Genomic DNA, 27,581 nt, shown 5'->3' on the forward strand with positions numbered 1-27,581 from the left:
TAAAAAAACTGCAATAAAGACAAAAACAAACAAACAAAAATCACACTCACAACTGGCTTTCCAGAGGCATTGTGGGGTCAATACGTTCCCCGAGAGAGGAGCTGCTGTGGTCCAGTGAAGTCATTTTGGTGTTGACCAAACAGCCACTGGAATGTCGCTGCAGCGGGCGAGTTTTCCCATCCTTGGTGGGTGACATTCGAGACTTTTCCACTCCATCAAACTGAACTACAATGAAAAAAGTATTTTTAAGAAAAGGGTTATGTAGCTTATATATATAATAAAAATTTAAAAAATGTATAGGAGACATGGGCCAAGGATTGGTACAAAGACCTAACAAAGTTTTAATATGCTAGGGAATTAAATTTTCTCTTATATTGTTGCTGAAATTCATTAAAGAAGCTACAAGTAGTGTGCTTTTTGAGAAGCCAACTGCAGGCTTGTAACCTAAACAGATAGCACAACACATTGAGCATCTAAAATTAGCTTGTTTAACTGGTCTTAATATACAGTATAACAGCAAACAGGGTACAACATTCTATGCAATAAGCTTTTAAAAACAATAAATTCATTTTGAGTGTTTAACTCCATATTTCTACATCAATATCATAATGTAAACATAGCAATAACAGAAAATAACAAAATTAAAGCTGTACTTATCCATATGTCATGTTTTGTAGTAGCATCTGAAATATCTTTTTCAGTTGCTTTTCTGTTTTAAATAAAAGTGTGTTTTAAATTTTTGCTTAAAGCGTTTGAGTAAACCACTTCATATTTACTCAAGGTTATCATACCATGAATGTCTCATACTGGCCCATGCCCGCTGCCTCTACTCCAGCTAGAAGTCAAGTTAAGGTCATTTATGTGCAGTAGGTATTTGTGAGGCTTACGACATCATGTATTTGTCAAACTACACCAGTGTAAATGTGTGAGAACAAAAACCATGGCTGTGCTATCGCAAACACACACCCACACACCCACGTTGTGTAAGTCATCCAACAGAAGGACATGTACACACTATGGAAGACACATAAATCAGTCTGCGCACACATTCCACTGAGAGAGAGAGAGAAAAAACACATACAAACTTCCTTCAAAACATTTAAACAACTCCATGTGTCCATGAATACCTCTACACCTAATACAGTATTTGTGAGCAGTTGCTGCTTTAGTAGATGTAAATGTGCAAACAAGCAAATCTGAAGAGTTCATATGAGTAAACAGCAATACACACATGCAAGTTCCACAAGTTAAATATTAAACTGGCTTATCAAACTCCCACGGTCAGCTCCAGGCATGAAGCGCTCCCCTGGCTAGGCCACAGGGAACTGTTTGATGGCAGATGGGGGCTTGAGGTGACCTGCTCTCATTACATCACTGCCAGAGTATATACCGGGTGTTTTCACAGCCAAATCAACTCATGGAAGAGAGAAAGGCATGCAGGTTTGTTCACTGAAGCGGACAGAAGAAAAAATAACATTTACAGATAGAAAAAAAAAAGAAGATACGGCTGAAGGTTCCCTGAAACACTGGGCACCAAAGGCTGGAGTGGTGATCATGAGAGGTGGTCAAGCTGTGTCTGTGTGTGGGAGGGATTCAGCTGCTTTTCCCCGGTCATCCATCACTATAATTGATGTCAAAACACCCCAAGGTTTGGGGAAACTAAACTGTTTGCAGCCACTGACACGCTTCCCAAGCAATAAGAGAAAGGAGGCTGCTAGCGTCAGACACACAACCGGCGTCAGGTGGGGACTGTTGGCACAAGGCACTCAGGCTGAGGCTGAAGGCACTCAGGTTTGGATGGAGATGGTTAATGTAGTGAAAACTTGACAATGTCTGATTTTGTTGCTCTTAGTCACTCATGGTCAGTCTTGCATTTTGTGTTTTCATTATCCTGTCGGAACATAGCGCTGACGTTCAGACAGACAAGCAGTGAGATCTTAACAGCACATCGATGGAGACAGCCCTACATCAGTCTAGACTCTACAGTCCACTTAGAGAGGATTGGCTTGCATGGCAGTTTGCGGATCGGTCCAACTCTAAGGTCTACACTGACCTAAAGGGATGGCAATAAAATAAATTTAATAATCAGACATTGTATCATTTTTAGCAAGCCTAGGAGAACAACTGAGTTGGTCAGGATTAGGGTTAAAAAGTGACACATGTAAAAAAAAAGTGAAAATTAGACACATAAAAGCAGTTTTCAGGGTTATTCAGAATTTACACATCTATTTAATTCTGTTTTAAATAGGTTATGAACAAGTTGACATAAAGATACATTTTCTTTGCTGTTATTTACACCATCACATGAATATCACCACTGTCTTGTCAGGCTGCTGAGGAAGACAGCTGTTACATCACCTTCAACCACCAGGGGCCCCCCTTGACCTCAGCACTAAACCCCAGACTGAACTCGTTGGCCTTAAGCTCACTGATGCATCTCCCCAAACATAAACTCATGGAAATGATTATTCCAAATGACTGATTGTTATCTTGGCCTCTGCACTTCTGTTCGTTACAGGGCTACGTCTGAGTCTTACAACAAGAGCCAAATTGTACCGCTGCATGACAGCTGGGTAAATTGTGGGTCTAACCTCGGACCCATGGAGGAGTATGAGCTGCAGCTCCAATTTTCTCCAGTCTGATGCTTCAACTGCAGGCAGTCAAATGATGGCCCCTGTTGCATCTAAGTAAATACGAAAAGATTTTGAAGTTATCCCCTTCCTTCATACAGCCCGGGCTGACTGCTTGAAAACATAAAGAAAGTTAGATGAGAATGCAGTTTATGTGTTCGGGTGAGAAATAGCGTTTCCATGGAAACTGACCGAGGGGACACAGGAGATGCATGTTTGCTCCACTCAGCCCCTGTCAGCGCTGACAGATCACAACATGAAGATGCAGCCAATTGCTCTCACTCCTTCGCTTTCAATTTTGTTCTTCCTGTTTGCATATGTGCGGTACTACCTCTTCCTCTGCTGCTTCCCGTCACCCTCTCTTTTGATCTCTGCATCTAACACCCTCTGGCAAACACTTGGAAACTCTTGCCCTGTTTGCTCCTAACACTTGCTTGTGACAGAAAGAGGAAAATGGACTGTAAAAAAGGAGCTCTTACTCTTTTATCTTCAGAGTGTTGGTCTAAAGAGAGGAAATGAAAACCATTATAGGCTAGTAAAGTTCATTGAACTAGTAAAGTTCATTGAACTTTACTAGCTCAGTGAAGAAGAATATGGTTATCTCGGTATTATGACATAGTCCATCTCTGCATTGCAACTCTAATTAACCTCAATTCTTCACATTTCCTCTGTTCTACAAACACTATGCTACTTCTTACCAAATTGTAACAAACAGTTTCCTTTTGACCTTGGTTAAACTTTGGTCTTTTACTCCAGTTGTATTAAAGGCTGAGTGCCTGATCTCTATGGAATTTGTCCAATCAACCTTACCTGTCAGCACTGAATCCCCTCTGGAAGTATGAGCCTACATACTTCCAGAAGAAAGCATTATTCTGAAGGGACTCTAAACGAAACAAAAGCGATCATTATATTTGCTCAAGTGTGAATGGACTCGTGTCTGCTTCTTTTGCCAGCCATCTCACCTAGGGCAGCTTCAGACGATTGAAGAATTATGTTTTGAGGTCGAATACAAGCAGGAGCGAGGGAGACCAACTCCCTTTTCTTTCTCTGGAGAGCAACGTCCGAGACATGACCGACAGGAGACTGACAGGGGGATTGGCTCACCGATGAACAAAAGCCCTCGGAGGCAGCCTTAAGAGCGGGGCAGCGGGGGTGCATGAAGACATGCACACCCCGGCTCGCATGCACACGCATCATCCCATAAACACACTAAGACATATAGTGAAATGTGTTAGGGTATCTCGGATTGTTATCAGACCTGCTGCTTGTAAAGTGCAGCAAATGGAATCTGTGTATCAGATTGAGCTGTCAGTTAGATGGTGACTGATGGCTGGAAGGCCTGTCCCCTTCAAACACGCATCTCCCTTCAGAGAATCCCACAAAGAAACACAAACCCAAACACACAAAAACACATATACACAATGCAGAGGGGATTGGTGAGGAGCAACAAATTGATTTATTTGGACACAAACATAAATGTCAAAAGGCTATTTCAGTGATGGAATCTGCACAGCAATATTACCCAACAGAGCAAAACAAAGCTCAGCACAATAGAATTTTTTCCACAAGAACAATGAGAATGTGTCCCACAGCAGGACTCCCCAGCTAAAACAGACTAGATACATAAGTGAAGAGCCTTGCAAAAGGAGTCAAACTTCTTGAACCACTCTACATTTTATTACTTTCCAACAAAATTGGTATTTTATGTCATAGGCCACATGAAATGGTGCAGAATTTTGAGAACAAAAAATGAAACATGGTTTTCTAAAAAAAAAAAAAAAAAATCTCTAAAGTTACAAAGTTACCTTTGTAACTAGAGAAATTACAAAGGTCAACAGCTCATGCGAGAAACTCTGTTGAGAGAACAACTACTAGTCTCCAAGAACGTGAGTTCCATGGAAGAGTGAAGCAAAAAGAAAGTCACTGTAGAAAGAAAGCTATTAATAATCTTGTAGGCAGTTTTCCACAAGCCATATATAAGCGACACATTAAACACGAAGAAGGATATGTTCTAATTAGATCAGACCAAAATATAACACTTTAAACAACATGATGCTGTGGAGATTCTTTCATCAGCAAGCCAGGAAAGTTGGTCAAAGTTGCTGGAAAAATTGATGGAACAACACAGATGGCAATCCTGGAAGAAAAACTCTTGCAACAGGCTGCAAGAGTTCTGAAAAGAAATAAGGGCAACAACTTCTCTATATTAGAGCTGCACAATATGATATAAACATCACAGTAACTGCAATTGTGTCACAATCAGAAAGGACTTACTTATTGGATGCAATATTTCATTTCATTATATATTCCAAATATCAGGCATTTGTTGAAGAATTAAAAATCTGAAAAATGCACGGTCGTTACAAGCCATATCTCCATAACAGTTTTATGAATTTTCTAGGCATTGTGCTACTCAGCTTTAGAACATGCAAATCCTAAAGAGAAATAGCCTATCAGATTTTAATAAGATCAGCAAATGGAGGCTCTGAAATCTGTTGAGAGTTGTTTTGTTTACAACTTATAATTATGTACCATGCTGTCAAGGTCTGTCACATAAAAACACAATAAAATACTTTGAAATTAATGGCAAAATGTGGCAAAATGTAGAAAAAAATCTAGTAATAGATACTTTTGCATAGCACTGTTACATGAAACTAGGAATTGATCATTTTGTTTGATAGCCAAATGAAAGATAAAGTAACACTGATTAGAGCTGATTCCAAGCAATGACACCTTATCCCCAGCTGCACACACTGCCGAGCAAATTTATCTAATTAAGCCAGCTAATTAATTCTCATTTGCTAATGATACTCCTATCAAAAAGGATGACTACTCTGAGGGGCGACATGTGTCACCTACGGCTTCATTGAAAGGTGAAAATTACGTTTTACAGACTGGATGTGTGGAATTTAATTCACAGGTCTCCAACTCATCGGAATTTTCCAGACGCAAAAAAAGATTATCCAAATTTTTTTCATTTAGCAAGAAAGAATGTGAAAATAACCACTGTTTAATTTTATAATAATGAGGTAGTAGGTGCTGAAAAAACTGACTAATTTGATAAAAGGTAATAATACAGTTCAAGAGCTCTGATCGATATGTTAAATCTGTGGTCAAAAAAAATCTGTTCTTCTTTCCTGAAGGTTTCAAAAGAAAGCTCTAATTAAGTTTTCCCAGACAAAAGAACGAGTCTCTAAATGTCAAGCTAGTTTATACATTTAAAACAAAACCTGTGTATCCTTCAAATACTTTTAAAAAGACATCTAAGACAAAAGAAGCAAAGAAAGAGAAACTCTTCAAAGTGTGGATAATTATTTCATCAAAAACAAAGTAGACTAGCTCCTTTTTATACTCAAACAAATATGTCCCAATTTATATGTAGATTTAATATCTGCTGTGGCAATCTGCATTTCAGTCTAGATAATGAGGCTGAACTGACAATGCTGACTTGTAGTACATTGTTCTTCTGCTTATCTCAGTTAGAACAAAGTGATTATAAAATGGCATTTATAAATTTTGAAAGCATTTTACTCCTCATTCAGTTATGTGTCTGTCACTGACTGACTCAAACCATTGTCGTCAACCCTGTCCTCAAATAACCTTGCCTCAATTGTCTTTAGCTTATCTTCAATCTTCTTTTACCATCTAAAGCCCAGAGATAACAGCACTGGCTAAAAATCACCAAATCATCAACTTCCTTTTTCTTACTGAATTCCTCAGCATCCTCGTTCTCGTTGTCCCTACGACAACCTTTGAAACTAACAAACGTACCACTTGCATCACCGGCTCGGCTCTTTCCCAGTTCAGATTATGTCTGTCTAATAGACTATAGTCCATTACATCTCTGTTTAACGGTGTTCCCCAACGTTTTTGGTTTGGTCCTCTCTTTTTGATAATGCCATATGTCCCTATTGCTCACATCTTAAACTCTGCTTCAATTGATCTGCATCTAATTTAAATCCATGACCTTCACATGTAAGTCTTTTTTTCACCGACCGCTTCAAAGACATACGAAGCGGACATACGAACATACTCTGGTTAAACTACAAAAATTTTGACATTAACAAATTTGTGAAAATCTGCAACTAAACGTGATCTCAACTTCTGCCTTATTCACTTGAAGTCTATGCTAACCCATTTCTCACATAACTACAACCTTGAAGTCATCTTCAGTAGCCACCTCATGGGCTACATCTCCAAAAGCACCTGCTTTCACCTCACCACTTTTCCTCCACCTTTTATGCTTATTTTCTTTTACGAACACATTGATCCATGCATTTATCACTTCCTGACCCAATCACTAGAACAGTACTTTCCATGTTTTGCCCATCAATCTCCTTAATAAACTCTGCTACAAACAGAACTCACCACATTTTCCTATCCAATCCTGCCTAAGTTAATATATCAAGTAGTATATTTACTGGCTTTCCATTCCTTAATTAATGTAAATTAAAATTCTCCTGCTAACCTTTAAAGCCCTCAATAACCAAAGCCTTTTTATAAAATGAGTCCATAAATACACATCTGATGCTTCTGACAAAATTCTGCTCTGTTGGCATTATGTCTCCTACATGTTTTAAAAGAGGTAATTGATGCTCATCAACTGATGATGCTCCTGATTTACACAACATCCTTAATGCTCCACCCTGTCCCTGGTTCTGAGACTCCATACCCTCAAGTGAGGACATCTTGGCCCACATTCAGGGACAAGCTCAGATAATAGGAAAACAAATTGTTCACTTCCTGACTGAGACTGAGACAGAGAACTAGAAACTTTGCATTAAAATATCAACACACTTCTTTCAAAAATGCCTAATTTGTTTTTGGCTTCCATCTTTTGTTGTGTGTAAAGCACCTTAGAATTGGGTAAAGATCCTTATGAATAAACATGTCCTACTATTGTGAACACACAGAGAATCTTCACGTTATTTAAGCCTGTCCATAGAATTTAAGCAACTCTATGTTTAATGGATGTCTAATGTTCTGGTGTGGAAATTAAGATCTACCAGCACTCTAAAGTCAATGGAGCCCATTGTAAATATATTCACTACAGCAGTTGAAGCTTTCAATCCCCTGTGTTTCTGACACATGGACCTTTGACCTGAAAGATGTAGAGTGGGGCCACACTTTCTGGGATGGAAAGGGGATCACTTTACAGGACGGGATTCTAAAACTCCCTCACATCACTCGGGAAACTGGAGCGTTTCCCATGGATCTGTGGGCATAAATCAGCTCCTCGCCCTGTCCTCGCCTATAGCACACAGTGGTGTCCTTTTTCATGGCCCCACTCTGAGCTTTCCCACTCTGCTTGGGGAAAATACCATTCCTGGCATTAGTTCAGAAACATATCCTTCTTTCCCCTGGATAATCAAAGCAGTTAAAGCCCCTGTGCAGGGGCTCCCAATATCAACTACTGCCTGTCTCTTAAAAATAGGTGACGTACTTGTCAACTGTGTCCATTATGATGATGAATAAGTCAACAGCTAAAATTGCCGTCAAGGAGTCTGTTTTTTACCTTTAGTCATCCACTTGTATAGAACAGCAGGTCAGGGGGACATCTGGGACGGTTATGAGTATGTTGACAAGAGGAAATGGGGGTCACAACGAAAGCCAATTACGCATGGAGACGGCAGTTCAGCACAATTAAAACTAATGAGACTTCATCTTAAAACCTGCCCAGCAGTTAGTGATTTTCTGCCACATGTAATCCAGATGGAAAAGTGCAATCATTACAGCGCTAATACCTAAAGTCAAATTATTCAGTGCATCTGAAACTCTTTCAGTAAGTCACCATTAGCAGGGAAATGTTACTCTCCCTCATTAACAACCTTTTTTTTTAAGTTACACATGCTTGACAATTTTTGTCATTTCTCCCCATAGTTCAGAAATTAAATAGAAGAATATTAAAGTTGTTCGTGGGGAGGCATTCCTAACAAACTGGTTCTAATGGTAATGCTTGTTTAGTACCAGTTCTTTGGTGTATTCCATAGCCAAGCTCTTGCAGCAGCAACATAAAAATTGTGTTTTCTCGACCCCCTGGAGCAGTAAAAAAAAATAAAATGAAATAAAAAAAAATTGTGCTTTCTCAGGACCAACTAGGAACTGGGCCAGAGGAAAGAATCGCTTTTGCCTGGAACTCATGAAGACTACAAATCAAAATGTGAGAACCACTTTTAAAGTTGGTTTTCCATTGGCCTGCAAATTTCAACACAATAAAAAGTAGGAAACAACTGAGTTCAACATTAACAAAAATTTTGAATTAGCAGTGTAACAAAATCTGATCACTGTTCCTTTTCACTATTTATTTTGATACAACCTATCCCAAAGTTTGAAATTTCATCACTGTCTTGGTATTATCAGGTAGAATAAATAAATTATTGGGATTTGAATTTAATCCAGGTTCCAGTTTGGTCTACTTACAAAGCACCAATTCACATAAATGCAATATAAAGGAACTTTACGAGTGAAAAAGTCTAATTGATATCCAAAACCCAATCTAATACAAAATAAAAAAAGAGAATCAAATTCAATTGCATTTATTCAAAAAAAGTGTCAGTCTGAGGAAGACGACCCAAATAACGAATGTTAAATTTTGCAGCAATCCCTCATCATGACCAAGCAAGTGACAAAAGTGGAAAGAAACAACTGCCTTTTAAACACTGCTAATTGCTCAGTGTAATTAAATTAAGATGACTGAATTTTGTTAAAAGAATGCAATTTGTGAAGTTAAATAGTGGGTCCTCACTCATATTGAGGATGAAACAGAGGTGTTTTACTGACACATTTATAGTGATGCAATGATGTGGTTCTGAGTTACCGCTATGGCTGAGAGAAATCAAATTTGATATTTGATTAAAAAAACAAAAAAACAACACAATGTGATCTGTCAGCAGCCTGAGTAAAAAAAAAAAATACAAACAAATAAAAAAACAAATGAAAAATATATTATGTGCCACCTAATTACTTCCTAAACTAAATAAATGAGTGTACAGACGAATGGAATAATGGATACACAGAAGGCTGATGGGGATGGCAATTAATGGGAAATGTGCTGGACACCAACACCCACCATGGTGGTGCTGGTCACAGCTCGTCGGTCCGGGCGACGGCTGAGCTGTCTGGGAAGGAGACTCGAGCTCCTCCGCCAGGGGAGGGCTGGTGTTGAGTTGGCCAACAGGAGGCGGCCATGGTAGGTCCTTGATCACTTTAATCTCTACTGCAAGTGTCGCCACAGGAGAGAGAGATGGAGGGGGGAAAAAGAGAACAGCAACAAAAGGTAAAGAAAGGGAAGTAATGATAGAAGAAAAGTGAGGAAAAAGAAAAAAGATACAAGAAGTAAGTTAGAAATACTGCAGACGAGCAGAAGGTGGAGGCGTGTGGAAGAGAACAGGTTTAAAGTATGATTAAAGAATCAGCAGCACCTGTGGACTAGAAAAGGTAAGAATGCAGCAGAACAGGAAAGAAAGTAAGATTAGATCTAGGTAAGAACGAATGATATTGTTACTCAGCTTGAAGACACAAAAATGGATCTTGGTGTCCTTCTGTTACATCCCAACTCAGAGAAATAACTAAACTGACTTTATGCTAGAGCCAACTTACTACTGAAAGGTTGGTATATAACGCCCACTCTTCATTCTCTAAATCTCCTGTTTTTTAAAAGATAATCCATGAGAGCCATTACGAATACCATTTTAGCGTGAGCAGAGATAAAGTTAAAGATAGTCTTCAAGGTCTATTTTATAATGTAGGATAAAAGGCAGCTCAATATTCTAGAGAACATGCAATACAATGAATTTGGGTTAAAAGTGCAAGACACGGATGATAGCAGCAGACATTGTGTTATTATTCTGAATTTAGGCCTCCCTATTAAGATAAAGAGCAGTGTAGATAATATCTATCACTGTCCGGCACCACACACTAATCCATCCATGCACTGGGCACTACACAGGCTTTTGCCCCCAAGATAATGTATGCCTCATGTCTGGACAAAGCATTAGCAGGATAAATCGAGCACTCTCATGGTAGCCCATCTGTTTCCAACGTAAGGCCACTTGTTAAATGGCTGAAAATAAGGAATAAATGAGATGCTGGAGAAGATTTTTGTTTTCTTTCATCAAAGGATGTCTGTGTCAGAAGGTAAGACTAATAAATACACACATATTCCAGTAGCAAATTCTTTGCTCCTGGTTGGGTTATTTAATCTATTACACGGTTGCCTCTCTTAACATGTATTTTTGGTGGCTCTCAACATGAGAAGATAAAGTATATTTTATAAAAGATCAAATATTGCCATTGATACTCCATTTTGGAAGCACGAGTTTATCAAAATAAAGGGTGGGGTGTAAATATCAGTGTTGCGCAGTACAGAGAAAAAGTTACTTTTAACTGTGTCACTTTTTTATGTATATATTTAAAGAAACTCACAATATGGGACACATTTAGTAATCTGAGTGCCACTAATCAAATATTTAAAAGTTGAATTAATCACAAACTAGTTCACACTTTTGTCAGTCCAACAGCTCATGATGCAGAAATGTTATTAGGCCAATTGTTGCCATTTGAGTAGCACTAATCTTGTAGCAGTGGAGCACTGGGCATTTTATCTGTGGTCTAAAAGTTGCAACACTCAAGTAGTGAAAATCTTTAGCGTATCCAAAACTACATTGTAATCTTTCTTACTAAGGGTTCAAATTGTGTATTCTGTTAGTGTTAAATGTGAAGGAAGGTGATGCTGGAGGGTGAGCTACAACTGTATATGTTACGCCATAAAAACAAAGTCTATTAAGCAACTCCCCACATTACACCATTCATCCAACCATCCCTCCTTTGGACCATCTCCCAGAGTCAAATGTAAAATAATTAAAGTATTTTCAATAAATTAGGAAGGTGTGAGATGGCACCCTGGCTAGAGGTCTAATCCCATTGTTCCAATACTGCTGGTCTGTCATTAGTGTTCAAAATAAATTAGCAAAGTAAACAAGAACAAATTAACTGAGATGTAGAGGTAATAATAATTCTTCTTGAAGAAGTGCAGTAAAAAACTCTTAGTAAAAACTGAAGTAATAAAGAGAGAGCCAAGAAGGATGGTTGCTGCTTTTTCTGCCTTCGGTTTACGTTTGATGTTACGTGGATGACTGAGCATTGACAGCAGATCCAACACAAAATGTTCCAGTTTCAAGTTGTAAAACCAGTGTGATTTGTTAACTGATATGCTCAATGACCAGGCTAACAACTATTAGAAATAAAAACTATTACTACAACTCTGCTTTTAGACATATTTACAAAAATGTGATATAGTACCGAGTGTGTTTTTGTGTGAAAGATTTCATTCTTTAACCAATACTGTATTGGTTAGTATTTTTGCTCCTTTTTATTTTTTCATCAAATAACATCAAACTAAATAAGTTCCAAGTACTTTGGCTTTAAAATGACAAGATATAGGTACTTGGTATCTACAAAGGTGGTGTTTCTAAAAAAAAAAATAAAATAGAGAACCCCTGGTGCAAAAACAATGTGAAAGATCAATGTGACAGATTTACTGTACATCATTTGTGTTCAAGTAGACCTTATTGTCTACCTGAACATTTAATATGATTTGGTACACTGGTTGGTTTTCAGTACAAGCACAAACATGATGTTATAGATTTGTGTGCTTTCTACTCTGCAAGAAAATACACCAGTGTGGTTATCCTGAGTATTATAATGAAAAGCAATATCTACAAGCTGATATTGCAGGGGAGGGGGAAAACTGGAGAATATTCAATCTGACAAGCAATTAAATAGATATGCTGGTGGTGTCGTGGGGAAAATCTACCAATAGGTTGCTGGAGGAAAAGATCTTTTGCTGTCTATACTGGTGGGAAATGTATGGGGTGGTGGTGCAATGGCAGCAGAAGGTCAGAAACTCCAGACCTAATAAGATTTTCTCTATTTTGTGGTGAAGTAGGGGACTCTCTTGCTATGAGATTAAAAGCCCAATTCTCATTTCACATTGCAGATTAGCGTGTAATTGTTTGGGGAGCCGAAGGCTGCCTGAACTCTGCAGCCTCACTGTGGGGATGAGGAGATGCTGTGGGCAAAAGTAGCCAAGACTCGATTGTTTGCACAGCTGAATAATTGCATTTGGTACTATGAGAATTAATGAAATTGATTTAATGCAATTTTTTCCATTTAAATAAAAATCAGATCAACTCACCTTTTATATATTATGCAGTATTGAAAGTCTCAAGGCCTTCACTTGTTGTACATGTATTACTGCAGCGTTCACAAGGACATAATTGCTTTCTTCCTGCTCTTCCATCATGGACAGAATTGTGGTGTGCAACACAAATAAATGCCTTGTCAACAAATTTTCACACCTGAGCTGTGGATCTCTGCAGCTCCCGACCTCTTGGCTGCTTAATGCTCTCCTTGGCAAATTTAATATGTTCCATACTCTCTTTTATTTTTAGATAATGGACTGAATTGAACTATTGGATATATGTTCCTTGGGAAACCTCACACATACACTGACTCTAGTAATTGGGTAATTTCTGAAGGCAAAGATTTGTAGTGAAGTATCCAAGGCACACTTTTCAGGTTTTTATTTGTAAGAAAAACAAAACAAACATGCATTACTTTCCGCGTCACAATTCCACATTGAGTTTGTCTATAACATAAAATACCCCCCAAAACAGTCTTCAGCATGTGGGTATAATACGACACAATGCAACAAAACACAAGAGTCATAAATAGTTTTCTCTTTGTGAGGAACTTTAGATACTGCTTGGGTAGCACAACACATTAATGCTGTCTGGGCACATCTTTAGAGCTACCCTTACGGAGTTTGGAGGGTTTTTACCGTCAGTTTTCCTCTGTGAAATACGAATAAATAATAAAACTTAAAATGAGTGCCTCCAAAAGTGGCATAAAAGCTTTTTGTCTGCGTCGCCATCTAATCTGGTTGCATTGTGATCGATATGCCTCGTTCTCATCTACATAATCCCCGATCCACATTAGTAAATAACTCTTTCTATAGACAAAAGGGCCAAAGCAGATTATTGATTCTGAATCAACAAAGCACCTGTCATTCAAACTGAAAGCACAAAATTGGCAGCACATTAAATATTCGCCTCGTGAAATCTATGGGACGCTGTATGTGTCTCGCTTGTTTATTTATAATGTTCAGCATAGTTAAAATTATGATTTTTAATATTTGCTACTTTCTCTCTTTTTCTTTCAGAAGACAAGCTATTTTTAATGTTAAGTATTTGTTTACCAGAGCCTTTCATTAGTTCATGACACTCCATCAGTCTAAATAGTTCAGCACCATAAATCATCTGCTCTGCTTGTTTCCACCAATGTCATTCAATCTAGTTCTGCTTAATTTAGTTGGCTAATTACATGCATATTCACAACAAGCTGGAAGATGGTAATGTTTATGCCGCACACTATGAGCAGGGTAGCTCTGCAAACAAAACCCGGCTCTCCTGAAAACGTGTTTTTCCCATCTGCACCTAAATTATTACAGATAACAACAGTGTAATGCTCCGGGGAAACTGAAATGCCACCTCATAATTCTCTGCACACCGCATCCGTCACATTATACGGTCCCACTCTTTTTCACAGAGTAGATCTATTTTGAAAGATGGTGTGTTTGTATTAAAAAGAAAAAGGCGCAGGCAAATAGGTGATAGAGATGAATGGACAGCAAAGCTTTTACCCCCCAATCTTCCGTATAGAGAAGACAAAAGATGGGTTACTGACAGCTGGCCAGCCAGAGCCTCCATGTGGGTCAAGCTGGCGAAGCCTTGCCTGCTTCTGTGCTCCATGAGGGATGGTTGCAGTTTTGTTGTGTGTGGCCAATGTGTGTGAGTGAAGATAAGACCAGTGGCAGCGGTCTGAAGACGGCAGGACACATTTGAGGCTCATGAAAGAGGGCTGTCAGCAAGGTTATCAGCAGGGTGTTGCAGCACAAGCCGCAAGGAGAAGCCAGGGCTGCGCTTTGACAGACACCGCTGTCGGAGCAGGCAAACAGAAACAGATCCACAGCAGCCACTAAAACAGCTGGCTGCACCTCTGCTGAAATGATTTGAAGCAGAATTGTAACTGAATCAATTATTTATTTTAGAACATTAAACTCAAGGTTTCAGAATTCTGGGTCGTTAATCTCGTAAAGGTTCACTAAAAAACAGTAAAAATTATTTTTCCAAGACCTGTGATCTCCTGCAGGAAAATGTAAAGGACCCTGGGCAGCCAGATGAGGTATCAGTGTTCAGTCCTACTTCTGTTATTTTGAGGGTCAGATTTCCCAAGGCACTGTGTCCACATCTGTGGGTGGCTGACACTACATAGCTACGGCTAAAACACACAAGCCAAGAGATACAAGGAGACCCTTTCTTTGTCTGACTTGCCCATTTCTTTTTAAACAACTTGATTTACACGAAAAATACACTAAAAGATTGTGAATTAACAGAATAGATTTTAATGTAAAGGATGAACGTGTTCATCAGTAATCAGAAGAGATTTTAAGTTAAGAAGTTAAGACATTGTTTCAAATAATCCTATAAAGTCAAATCCCCTGTTTTTAGAGTCTTTGCATTTGTTTTGACTCTAACAGATGTTCTTCTGTCGCATTCACAGAACTCGTATTGGGACTGGGCCCATTTTCCATTCTTTCATCATCCAATATCTGAGCTTTTCTGCCCATCTTTCTCTTTCCTTTCTCCTGTCCAGCCTGATATGAATCTTCTTCTTAATAGTTTTGTTAGAGGTGTCCTGATTTAAGTGTATTATCTGTATCTTTCCTGATATTGAAAAGAATTATAGGTTGGGTGACAATGTGCCTGATCTATGAGGGCAGATCTATTCAGTATAATTCTATGTTTTGTGAACTGAGCAATGTTATGCTTTGATATTTAATTTACCTTATAGGTATTTAGAATTCCTAATTGCGCTTTCTGAACCATTTGAAAGAAGATTTCTTGCAGTTTGTATTTTACATGTTTGACCAAGGTAGCCAACCTATTACGTTTGTCAGTTTCAATTTCTTTATTATTTATTTTGCATCAGCTGTTATGATCCTAATTGTATTAAATGGATAAATTAAAATTATGTTGATTTTACATGTTTGACCAAGATTGTGAAGCTACTGTTGTATTTAAGTGTACTGTACTGGTGCAGCGTTATTAAATAAATTTATAATTCCTTACATTTATTTCTGTGTTTAAAAAAGAAACACTAAAGTTAATTCATCACTATTTTTTTCCTATCGAATCGGTCATTTCTAAACCTCAAATATCTATTTCAGTTTTGAATGTGAAAAAAATGGATCAGTGCAACCCCAGTTTGGCAGATCAAATCTAGTGCAGCTGCCAGTTGAGGACCACTGAGTCATTGTTTACACACTTTCAGATATTTGTCCTCTTAGACAGATGGGCATCAGAACCTCCCACTCCTCACTAGAGCCAATTTGTGAAGCTCTCTGAGGAATTGAATGAGATTTTATCCTATTTTTGCACTTTATTCCATTGAAAAGGTTAATAAATAAATTTTTGTTGACTGTAAAATGGATTGTTTTTTTTAAATAACATATATTAGTTTTCTTCTGGGATTATATTGTGATACCAAAGTTTGGAGCATTAGTGTAGATGGTGAAATTCTGCTGGGTATCCATACACTTCACCTCCAGACTCATCCATCACCCTCGGAGCTGCCAGGAGGAAGGCAGGAAGGGGTTGTGGCGAGTGCGTGTTTTCAGAGGCAGAAGAGTGAGGATGAGTGATTAACCAAACTCCAAGTACACACCTCCCAACACCCTAACAAGGCAGGGAATTTACATTCCATTGCATACCTGTCAGGAGATAGTCCAGTAGTGAATAATAACAGCAGACCAAGTGTCGTGAAGAGGCGAGTATGCGAGTGAAAGGTGCGAAAGAAGGGCTGCCGCATGGTGCATTAGTCTGCTTCTCTTCTTCTACTGCTGATAAAGATAAATAGTCTCTGAAAGTGATTGTGCTACTGTGTTATACCATAGAGGCAGCCTGTAGGTAGGGGTTTGTTGTTTCACACCCAACTTCAAAAGTGATTTTAAGGCTGCAAATGTTGATTAATCACCACTATTTTTTCAAAGAAGCTTTTGTTTTCATCAAATTTATTAACATATAAACTGTAAATGTTCGCACGCGTCTGAAACAAGAGGGCTGAACATTAATCACTGACAGAGTAAAGTCATGAAGGGCTTCACCAACAACAGACGTATTACTAAAGAAAGTTTCCCTCCAGCTCCATAAAATTACATAAAGCTATAGTTAGACTTGACTTGAAACGGGCCATCTGCCAACAGAAATGCTTGAATTAGACACTATACTGCAACCCGATAATGTTTTCACCCAACTGCTGCAGACACTGCAACTTCACTGTAGTGGAGATAAGTGGGGAGCAGAACAAGAGTTGCCGATTATAAAGCATGTAAACAAATCAAATCTATTAACCTCAGCAATAAAGCAATACCTTCTTTTTTCTTCTAAAAGGATTGCAAAGTCACACTGACAACCACACTGTTGATGTGGAGCCTACTACTTTGCAAAGAAGATTTAAAGTTTGCTATCACTCAGTAAAGGTTTAAAATAAAATACGATATAAGTAGTTGTTTAAAAAGAAGTTATTTTTAAGGTCGAGTCGAGATGTGCCTCTAGACCATTCAGAGAAAAGGTGGTCTTGAGTGAGTTTTAAATCTTTGTCATGGACTATGCTGGATTTGGAAATATTAAAAATAACCATGGGTACTGCTGTTTTTATAATACTAGCTAATATTACTAATAACTAAGACACTAATTATTTTGTCTTTACTCTAAAATAATAATAATTGATTTAATTTTGAGATTGGGTACTGACCACCAAATACTCATTGGTGAACCTTTAGCATAAAGTATAGTCAGGATGTTATTGTTTTAATCATTGTTGAAAACATCTAGTTACAAAAGCCCCTCCAAAAATGTCTAATAGTATACACAAAATATTAAAATATTTCTATGAAAACCAAAAGACCAGGAAATCAAGAAAAAGGGTCGCCAGAAACCAGATAAAAATCAGTGGAAGATGGCTCTAGTGATCTGGAGGACGTCTAATCACAGCGGCAGTGGCCATCCTACTCAAGAAATGATAATGGGCATTACACTACCCAACTACAATCAAGCTCCCAAACAGTTATAAAGTGATTGATGCACTGATGCATCTGAGATCTGTCACAGTTCAAGTATTCTCTGCATATCAACCTAAAAAATATAACGTTTTTGCAGCCAAATTGGAGAGAAAAAATGCATAAAAATCATGAAAAAAACCATGTTGAAGACTGCCATACTTTTCTTTGATCCAATATTTTTTTTGGCATTGATTAAGTCCCAATGTTGAGGCAAGTAAGTGCAAGTACCTAACAATTATAGAGTTGTAAGAGCAATAGTATGTGGTTTTCTGCAAATTAAGCAAAGGTGGGTTAAATGCTTCAATGCTTTCCTCTAAAGAGCAAAGCAAAGTTGTTATTGGAAAGAATTTCTCTGGAATTTTTTTGAAAATTCTTCCTGACTTTTGATGCACTGATATTTCTGCCATAGGACCTGTCGTTTTAATATAGTACATCTAAGCTAGATTACAGCATATGTATGTAAAATTTGAAGGGTTTATGTGCACTTCTACTAACAGAAACCAGTTGAAAGAATGGTGCAGCTTAGAAATTTCTATACCTGTATTATTTCAGATCCCTGAAATGAAAATGCAAGTGTCAGAAGACTATGATGTTAAGAGTTAGGAAGGTTGCAGAGATCAGACACACACCAGCTTACACCTCAAACGTTAGGAGCGTTTGGGTAAGCCTCTTGATGTCTAGATCCAAGGCTGGTCTATGCTGACACCTGAGAAAGCAAACAAGTTTGTTTGGCAAAGCTTGTGTCTAAGTTACCTGCCCGTTTTTCAAACTCATTTTCTTTTTTGTCTGACTGCAGGACCTCTGTATGAACCAGTGCAATGATCAAAGCAGACCTGCATTCCTCTTTAAAGACACAACTTAACTACCAATTTCTTTCATTCCAAGCCAACCATCTGAAATTCCAGAGGAACTAAATAAATCATCATCAAAACAGGGGGTACTGTTTCTAAGCGGACAGCTGAAACAGGAATGTGTTGGTGAACAGAACCCTAAACAATCTCGTCTGAGTACCGCTTGACAGAAAAATATTGAGGGGGAGAAGGTAAGGGATTAACTTTTAATCTCAGGCAGAAACAGAGCAATGTGAGGACATCAAAGAAGCAAACAAAAGTTAAGCAAAACTTTGAAGTATGACAAACGAATAGATGGTTACATGGCAATTTTTTCAGGTCAGAACTACTTACAGGAAAATAAGAAAATCTTTTGTCATCCGTTTTCTAAAATCTTCAAACCAACTAAGATTTTTCAAAATATTATGATGTTTTGCTGTGTTTTCGGGCTGAGACGGTTCACAAGTGATAAGATCTTTATGTAATGTGGCTGTTACAGACTGGTACTCTCATCATGTGCTAAACACTCCCCTCAGCCTATTCTTCTTCCTCTTCAAATGAGATTCATGACTTACTTTGCAAGCTCCCTATTGTCACATGAGACTACACACACTAAAAGTAGATGCCTATTAAAACACAACCCTTCTATTGGTCTTATGGTTACCAAGTAAATTGTCAGTGAACTATCTCAGTGATTTTAGACAGTTATCAGAGGTAACATCTCTATTTAGGGGTCCAAGCTGGAAGAGCCAAAGGAAAGTTTATTGCTATTGTTACCGGCTTCTTTGAAACCAAATAGTCATACATAATCTGATGCAAAATTTTATTATTGCTTAATCACTATTTCACAATCAAAAATTATTATCAGTATTCTTGATTAATTCTCCATGAAATGATGTGGCCATGCCAAATTTAAACATCGTTTTTCTGTACTGCAAAATATACAAAACCAAATATATAACAAAATCTGGTGTTAGGGTCTGAATGTCTAACAAAGTTGCACGTCCTATAAATTTTCCAATTTTAAACATATCATTTTTGAAGTCTGACATATACCTGAAACCACAAATATGACAATAAGTGTTCCCAACTAAGCAAATGTCCAACAATAGGTGAAACCTCAAAGTGGAGACATTTTTTGAAAAACAAGTTTGTATTTTAAACACTTGTTTCTCCTAATCTTCAACCTGTCTTATTTTGACCATTTCATTCTAGCTTGTTTATCAAACTTAAGTAGAATTCAAACATATTATGACATAGTGACAGTATGTTTTTTATGTTTTCTTCTACGGACAAAAACATATTGTCCATAGAATTTCCGTACATGTTTTCCTGATCATTAGGGGATGAGAAAGAAAAGTACACTACTCCAGAAAGGCTTTTATAACTTCTTCCAGGTCTAATTAACCTTGAAAAGATGATGTTAAACATGATGACGAGAAATTATTTCAGAATTATGTTGCAAATATGGAAATACTGACGACACATGCAGGCTCATTGAGCCACCCTGACCAGGTGGAAGTGAGAATGTCTGAAGGATTTGGTTTTAATAATAAATATGGTTTGTTGTGATGCATGGTAAGTATGTCACCCAATCTTTCAAGCAGTGAATGACTTGAGCACAATGATGGAAAATTACAAAAACACTACAGCTAATTTGCATATTCTTGAAGCGAGAGTTTAAGTAATTAGTAGTTGTCAAAATAAAGTATTTCTTGATTAATGATTAAGTCACGTCAGTGTCTTCAAACACTTCCAAGTCTGAAATATAAATTTAATGAATAATTTTCGCATTACATAGAGAAAATCCAGATATTTTAAAACTAAACTGCTTGACACAACAATTTAACAAATTAGAATAGATTTTTCTATTTGTAAATTACATTTTAAAAGATGTTAAAAGTGTGTTTTTTGTGGTATCTTTAGACATAACAGCCAGAATGGATACATGTTGTTTCTGTGTATTCTGAATTATCATTATGAGCTTGTGCAGCCAGTCAGCTGTAGAAAGGAAACAATATGACTTAGACTTAGACTTAGACTGACTTTATTGTCGTTTTGCATGCACAGGGTGTATACAGAACGAAATTTCGTTGCATACGGCTCAGGACAATGTTTTGAAATTGTACAGAAAATTGTACAGAAAACAATGCCGCGTTTTCTGTACCTGCAGCGCTACAGTTAAAGGGCCGTAGAGCATGGCAGTGTTTCTCTAATGCAGTGTTTATTGTTTTCTTTTAGCTGCGGTCTTGTAGCTGCAGAAGAGTTTCAGCCTGAACACCCATCACCCCACCACCTCTTCTGAGCACCAGCAAATGTTAATTGCACTCGCTACACTTGTGTCTATAAAGGGCTAATTTGAAGGATTTTTTCCAACCATTTGCCTTTTTGAGTCCACTTCAAACCCCATGCAGCATCCTGATAATGTCATTCGAATTAGGCCACATTTTACATCATTGATTATTGTGGGTCGATTTTGATAAAATGGCACTTTAGACCCAAATAGGGATGAAAACTCGACTAATTAACCTTCTACAAAGAAGGCTTTTGGTGGGCAGACTTAACAGCAATCCTAGTAAGACCTTAAGGATCCCCAAGGCATTAGTGTCTAAAAAGAGCATACTTTATAAACAGAAAGAAAGACACTTCTCAGTCCATTTCCAGTGGTACCTGTGAGGGATTTAGAAGAAGTGGAGTCCTTTCTTCCAGGGGGATCTGATCCAGTTCCACTTACAGAGCCCTCGTAGCTAATGCAGTCATAACAAAGCAGAGCTGTTCAAGAATAAAAAAAAAGAAAAAAAATACGCATAAAGAGAAAATGGGTGATAGAAAAATATTCAAGGTAGCAGATTTTTTTCTCTAACTCGAGTTCAATAGTTTTTTGTAATTTGAAGTATATTTATATGTCTTCCAAAGGCACAGTCTTTAAAGGAACAGCCCTGTTTGATGTTATGGCTGTGTTAGCCATGCTCAAGCTCTCAGGATACAGTCACTACCTGCACCTACATGCATCTGCAAACTGACCAGCCCCCTCCCTGAGCAGCTTAGGTATCAACTCATTTTGAAATGGAAGGCGATGGATCAAAACAGCAAACATTAGCCCGGACACCTGCAAAATGAATCTAGCAGGAAAGAAAAAAAAACATAAAAGAAGTATAAACTAAAAGGCTAAAGCAGCAGCAGCACCATCAGAACCATCAAAACCTGGCAGAAGCCCATCACAAAATTGGTTGGAGCTAGAAAAGCAAAAGTCAAGTTAGTAAAGCAAAAGAGAATTAATGAGTCATACATTTGACATATCTATAAAGAAAAGTCTGCAAAACTAAACAGAGATTAACTGTACGAGGTACAGTCTAAAGCTCAGAAAGGAAAAGCAACATTGCTCAAGAAACAGAACAGAATTTAGAACTGAGCTGAAGTTTAAGTTAGAACCAGAGGAGCACATGCATCCCTCTATTCACAGAAGTACACCACAGCCAGTTTCAACTGCACCTACTGTTTAATATTCACCATGACTGGGAACAGTAAAGTTCAGGCTTATACCTGCAAAGGCTTTGGAAATCCTCTCCTTCTTCCACTCCCATGGTTGGTCGTACTCTTCCGGGGGTCGCTCGTCATCCTGGGGGAGTCGGCTCTCCCTGGGGCAGCGTAAGCGCTCGGGGTCGGAGTCGCCGCCGTTTTCCGTTGGCTCATATGGCGTGTCATAAAGGGGCAGCTGCCTGACAGATCCATCCTTAGAGCCTCGACTGCCAGATCTGATCTCTGCAGTCAGAAGAAAAGATCCATAATTACTGAGAAGTTTCCTTTAAAAAAGTTTCAAGATAAAGGTAGCAAGTTTCAATGCATATACTATAACTCCAAATAAGAAAAGATGAATGGACGGAAGAGGACAAAGTGACAATGAGCAAGCTGCTTCAGAACCAAACGAAAATATGCTGTATCTATAAAAAAGTGACAGTAAAATAAGCTTATGGTTTCACTTGCACTTTTTTTCAGTCAACACTTGGTGTTTTTGCCATTGACAGGTATCTAAAAATTGTTCATCTAATGTTCTTTTTTCCTTTTTCTTTTTAAATTTGGTTTTGTTTATTGCTTTTCAGCTGTTTTTTTTTACTTGCTATAGAATGGTTAAAAATGAGACATAAAAAAAGTTAAATAAATAATTATGCTAAAATAACTCAATGTGACAATACCTTCTTGTTAGTCAAACTACAGCCAAAACATAACATAGCTTTTCCAGTTATTGCAATATCTATTGCAGGAGGTTCTAATGCTCTCAGGTGCACTTAAATATACTTTAAACATACAGCTCCTTCCAGTGTTATTACCACCCCCACGTAGAGATGTTTATGAAAGTCTTGAAATAAATTATGCCACTCTTTACTGCAATTCTCAAACAGTAAACTTTAAACATTTTATCCTATCTCCGTCAGCAAATACCTAAATAAACTCCAGTGAAACCAGCTGCTTTAAGAAGATATGCATGGAGAAGTTTGAAGCAAGTTTGGGTTCTGAAACAAAATGATAAGATCTGAATAATTCTAATAATTCTAATAATAAATATTTAGAAGAAGGTTATCTGGTCAGATGAAGAAAGTAAAACATTTGACTATTACCCTTGTTGAAACATTATGTTGGCAGCATCATGCTGTGGGGTGCTTTTTGAAAAGAAAGTAGGAATGCAAATACGGAGCAAAATATAGGGCAATCATAAAAGAAAACATGGTAGAGGCTTCACAAGATTTGAAGCTGCAGACAAAGTTCGCCTTCTAGGAGGACTACAATACTAAATGTACACTATGAACTGGAGTGGGAACATTTAGATACAATCATAATCCAAGGTTTAAAACAAGAATTTGAGGGAAGATTTAAAAATGTATGTTCAAGACCCACACAGATAGAACATAAAACATAAAAAAAGAACACAGAATAAAAATACTGTGAGGGCAATATTTCAACGTAGGTAACTTAATTTGGTTTAAAATGCAAATGCATGGCACACTGCTGTGTTTAAATGTAAAAACCCAACAATTGAAGTTTGTGGTTTTATGAGAAAAACTGTGAAAATGCTTAAGGCAAAATAATCTCTGCAACATGCTATGTACAAGCAAAAGAAAAAAAATGCCAAAAACTCTCTCATAATAATTCCACCTCTCCACTGGAAAATGAAAAACATTTTTAATTTTGGCCCAGCACTTTCCAGAGCAACCTCTCTGAGGGATCAATTTGTGCCAAATCAGAGATTTAGAGGGAAGCTGAAATTTGAGGGCAAGAGAAAAAATAGACACAAAAATAGCTGCTATGTCAACATGAGGAGATTTTTATCTACTATGAGGGTTGTGCGAAAACGTGCACATAACGGCTTTTTCGGTTTTTTTGTAATCTTCAGACAATAATGTTTTAAACCTAGATTTTCAAAACATGAATCAGTTTCCAGTTCTCCGTCTTTTCTGTAGCTATCCCTCTTGTAATGCCCGTTTTTTAATCTGCAAATGTGTAAAATTATCAAAAAGATACAGTTCCCTGAAAGGATGTGTGGGCTGCTGAACTGTCTGAGATATTTACTTTCATGCAGCAGATGTGCTTATCTCAGACACCTCAAAGACGGAAAGCTGCTTTTCAAAAACAACTAAAAATAACTTTTTTCGTGTAAATAATGAAAGTAATAGCAAGATCATGATTCAACCTTGAGTCTATACTTTCCTTTTTAATTCACGTTGTAAATCTACTTAACCACATCAAACTAAAACTAAGACGCATGCCCACCCCCTTTCCTTCTCCATGCAAGCAGGTAAAAAAGACCTGACTGCTAATGAAGCCTCATGCCCTTGAGAGCCCCCCCGCTTCCCTCTCCAGTCTTCCTCTACTCACATAAAGTTGTTAGGAGGCGGCACCCTTCCTCCAAGGCCACATGAAGCTGTTAGAGACCAGCACAATCATAGCGCAAGGCAATGTGAAAAGAATGAAATATTATGCCACACTACTGCATAATTGCCTTTTAGCCCAAGGGAGCTCTTGCGGAAAAATGAGCAATGCGTTGGGCCTAATGGAGCTAGCCGCTACTGGTGATGGTGGTGGCTGCGGTGAGGCAGAACGAGGCAAGGCTCGTTGCACAATGTAAGCCAAACAAACCTGCAGTCCTTGATGTAAACAGTAACAATACAGCTATAAAAAATTGGGAGAAAAAGTAATTTTCATAATTTAATTAAAAAGGTGAAACACAGACATTTTACAGAGTGAAGAAATAAGTGTTAATTTCTGCTAATTGTGACGATCATGAATAATGAGATAACAAAGCTGAGTTCCTGAGAAAATTTAAGTGTTCCATTACACCCAGAAAATTTATTTTCCAATGTAGAAATATCCATTTACTGAAAAGTATGTCCATGTGCTGTGCAAAATACTTATTTAGGATTATTAAATCAGCTATTGGTACTTTTGGATGTGTGGTCAGGAGCCAAATCCTGCAGAAAAATAAAACCAGGATCTCCATAAGGCTCGTCCGCAAAGCGGAACATGAAGTGCTCTGGTAGAAACCTGTACTGACTTTGAACTTTATAAAACAATTTGGATCAACATCAGGAAATGACATGGCTTCAAAAATTTTTACTGACTGTGGAAGCCTCTCACTGTACCTTAAACAACTTAAATTGTGTGCCTCTTTACTGTTTCCTAAAGTGTAGAAGGTCTTGAAATACAGTCTGGTGTTGCTCATTTCTTTGAAAATCTACCTAAAACTATTAAATGGAGCTTGCTTCACATTTCTCTAAATGATATAATAATTCCCAACAATATCTTTCCTTCCACTCAAGTTTTCTTTAGTAAGCTTTGATACAGATCCTCATAATAGCCACCTGCAAGTGCAAAACACAATTACGGCTTACACTCCCACGGAGAATAACAACAACAGAACATTTATATATTTAAAGGAAAATGAAAGTAAGCATGTGTGTAGTGAATCCATATACGATAACTGAGTTTCAGTTTTTGAATTGAATGGCTAAAGTAAATATTGCTTATATCATTTTTAGATTTTATTTCGCTTGCAAGAAAATTGATATCTCTAGAAGAGAGTAAAAGAAGCAAACAGAAAAAAAAGAAAAGTTTTACTACTGATATGATGAGTGATTACTGCTTGAGCGAGTCTTTCTCCGTAGTCATGTACGATTTGATGAACTGCTGCAGAGAACTGGCTCTAATCAATAAGTTTTTGTTTGGAGATAGCCGCCCTCTTGACCCCGTTTCCCTTCTACGTCCAGTCCTTCCCTCCTCCTGTCATTTTCTGTCTATCTCCTGGGCGGGGACGCATCTGTCCAGGGAAATTATGGTGATTGACATGACTGTGGGGTTACATGTTGGAACACAGCTGCAGTCTGTCTTCTGTCTTAGGTTTCTATCCTCTGTTGGGGATCAGAGGTCAGGCAGCCACGCCCTCTCCCTTGCTGCTCCTCCTACCTTTCCTCTCCCCGGATGTCCTGAAGTTCCTTTCCAGATGCTGCATTTCCCCTCTTTTTATAACCTTTCACATCTCCTCTATTCATAGCTTACAGCAGCACGACAAGTCTGATTTATTTCCTCATTGTCACTGATGCACTGTATATATGACATGCACTTATGAGAGAATAAGAAACACCAGGGTCAATCATTATTTAAAATAACAGGTTGTTGCTTAAAGTATTTTAAGAAGCAATTAAACTTTAGATAAAGTTTATATTTTTTCTGTAGTTATCCTGATTTAGTTCATAATATTTTAGATGAAGCTGGCATTCTACCTTTTAGGAAAGAGGGATCAGAGTTTATTATGACTGCAGAGCATGGACAGGCAGGGAGGTCTGGATTAAATCAAGCAACATTACCAGCAACCAACCTGGCAGCAGCATCCTGCTGCACACAAAGAGCTGACCAGACCTCGGGGTCTTCATCGGCCAGACCACTCTAATCTCGATTGTCCTTGTTTTCTAACAAACTGATTGCATTTGCAAGAAAGTGGAAAACAACTGGATAAATGCTCTTTGATTGTACGTCCGATGCTTCTGACATGTGAAGAGAAATGCGTTTATCTGCTGTTGGACTTCACTACCGCCCATCTGCACCCACTGAAATGGAAAGAACCGGCTTCCAGAGGCGTGGGGAATATCTGGGTTTGATTGAGGGCATCTCTTGCGTGCGGTAAAGGATTAAATGTAATTGACTTCACACACCTGGAATACAATGGGCAAAAATCACTTAGACTTTGAAGGACTTTCCCTCCTGCTTCACCCACTGAGTTTTTCTTTAGAAAATGTTATCTTTTCAGGAAGGTAAAACATTAATGAGGTTAACGGAAAAACAGAGAAAAGCTAGACTTCATTCACTCTCCTTCTGTTTCTGCTGTAGTCATTCAATCGCCTTCAAATCCATAACTGTTGTATGTCTGCTGCTGAAACAATATGGTCAATGTGAAAGAATTAAGTCTTAGAATTTGGATTTATGTGAAAAAGTCTGCCCGTGAAGAAACAGCAGCGACATGGCATTGAGATTTTCCTGGAGTTTTGAGTGAACAGAGTTGATCTTGAGATGGAAGCAGGGACTTTTTTTTCTTTTTTTCTGCTTGATCAGCGGTTGTCCACAAATACTGAGTGTCAGAGAGTGGGCTGACAAGCAAAGGTGCTTGCTTCTTGACCCGTGGCGGCCTTACCGCAAAGTGTCATTCAGCTTGGTGAATAAAGCTGAAAGATGCTCTTGTCTCAAGCTTTTCATACAATAAAGTCCCACAGTGTTTGCATTCAAATGTTGCTCTCATAGTTTAAAAGAATTAATTAACATCAATACTTGCTTATTTAGATATAATTTATGTCATTAAAATACTGCAGCCAGTCTGTTGGTTTTTTCTGTAAACACAGCTCATTTATCCATCTTTAAAGGAGGATGTGTTTTTGTGGGTTGCTATGTCTTTGTCAG

The 27,581-nt window shown here is 38.0% G+C and overlaps 1 protein-coding gene across 4 annotated transcripts in view; it reads right to left on the reverse strand.

Moving 5' to 3' along the window:
- The window catches only part of shf (Src homology 2 domain containing F), a 102,534-nt gene that overhangs the window by 10,646 nt on the left and 64,307 nt on the right, over positions 1-27,581 (reverse strand). The window contains exons 3-5 of one of the 4 annotated variants that reach the window (XM_028014427.1): positions 22,185-22,403; positions 9,700-9,843; positions 51-225 (exon numbers count right to left, since the gene is read on the reverse strand). In XM_028014427.1, the coding sequence (XP_027870228.1) occupies positions 51-225; positions 9,700-9,843; positions 22,185-22,403 (538 nt within the window). Of the gene's footprint in view, positions 1-50; positions 226-9,699; positions 9,847-21,311; positions 21,414-22,184; positions 22,404-27,581 lie in introns of all 4 variants that reach the window. The other 3 variants (XM_028014425.1, XM_028014428.1, XM_028014429.1) reach the window with 3 other exon arrangements.

Source organism: Xiphophorus couchianus, chromosome 4 (assembly GCF_001444195.1).
Source record: "Xiphophorus couchianus chromosome 4, X_couchianus-1.0, whole genome shotgun sequence".
Classification (NCBI taxonomy): domain Eukaryota; kingdom Metazoa; phylum Chordata; class Actinopteri; order Cyprinodontiformes; family Poeciliidae; genus Xiphophorus; species Xiphophorus couchianus.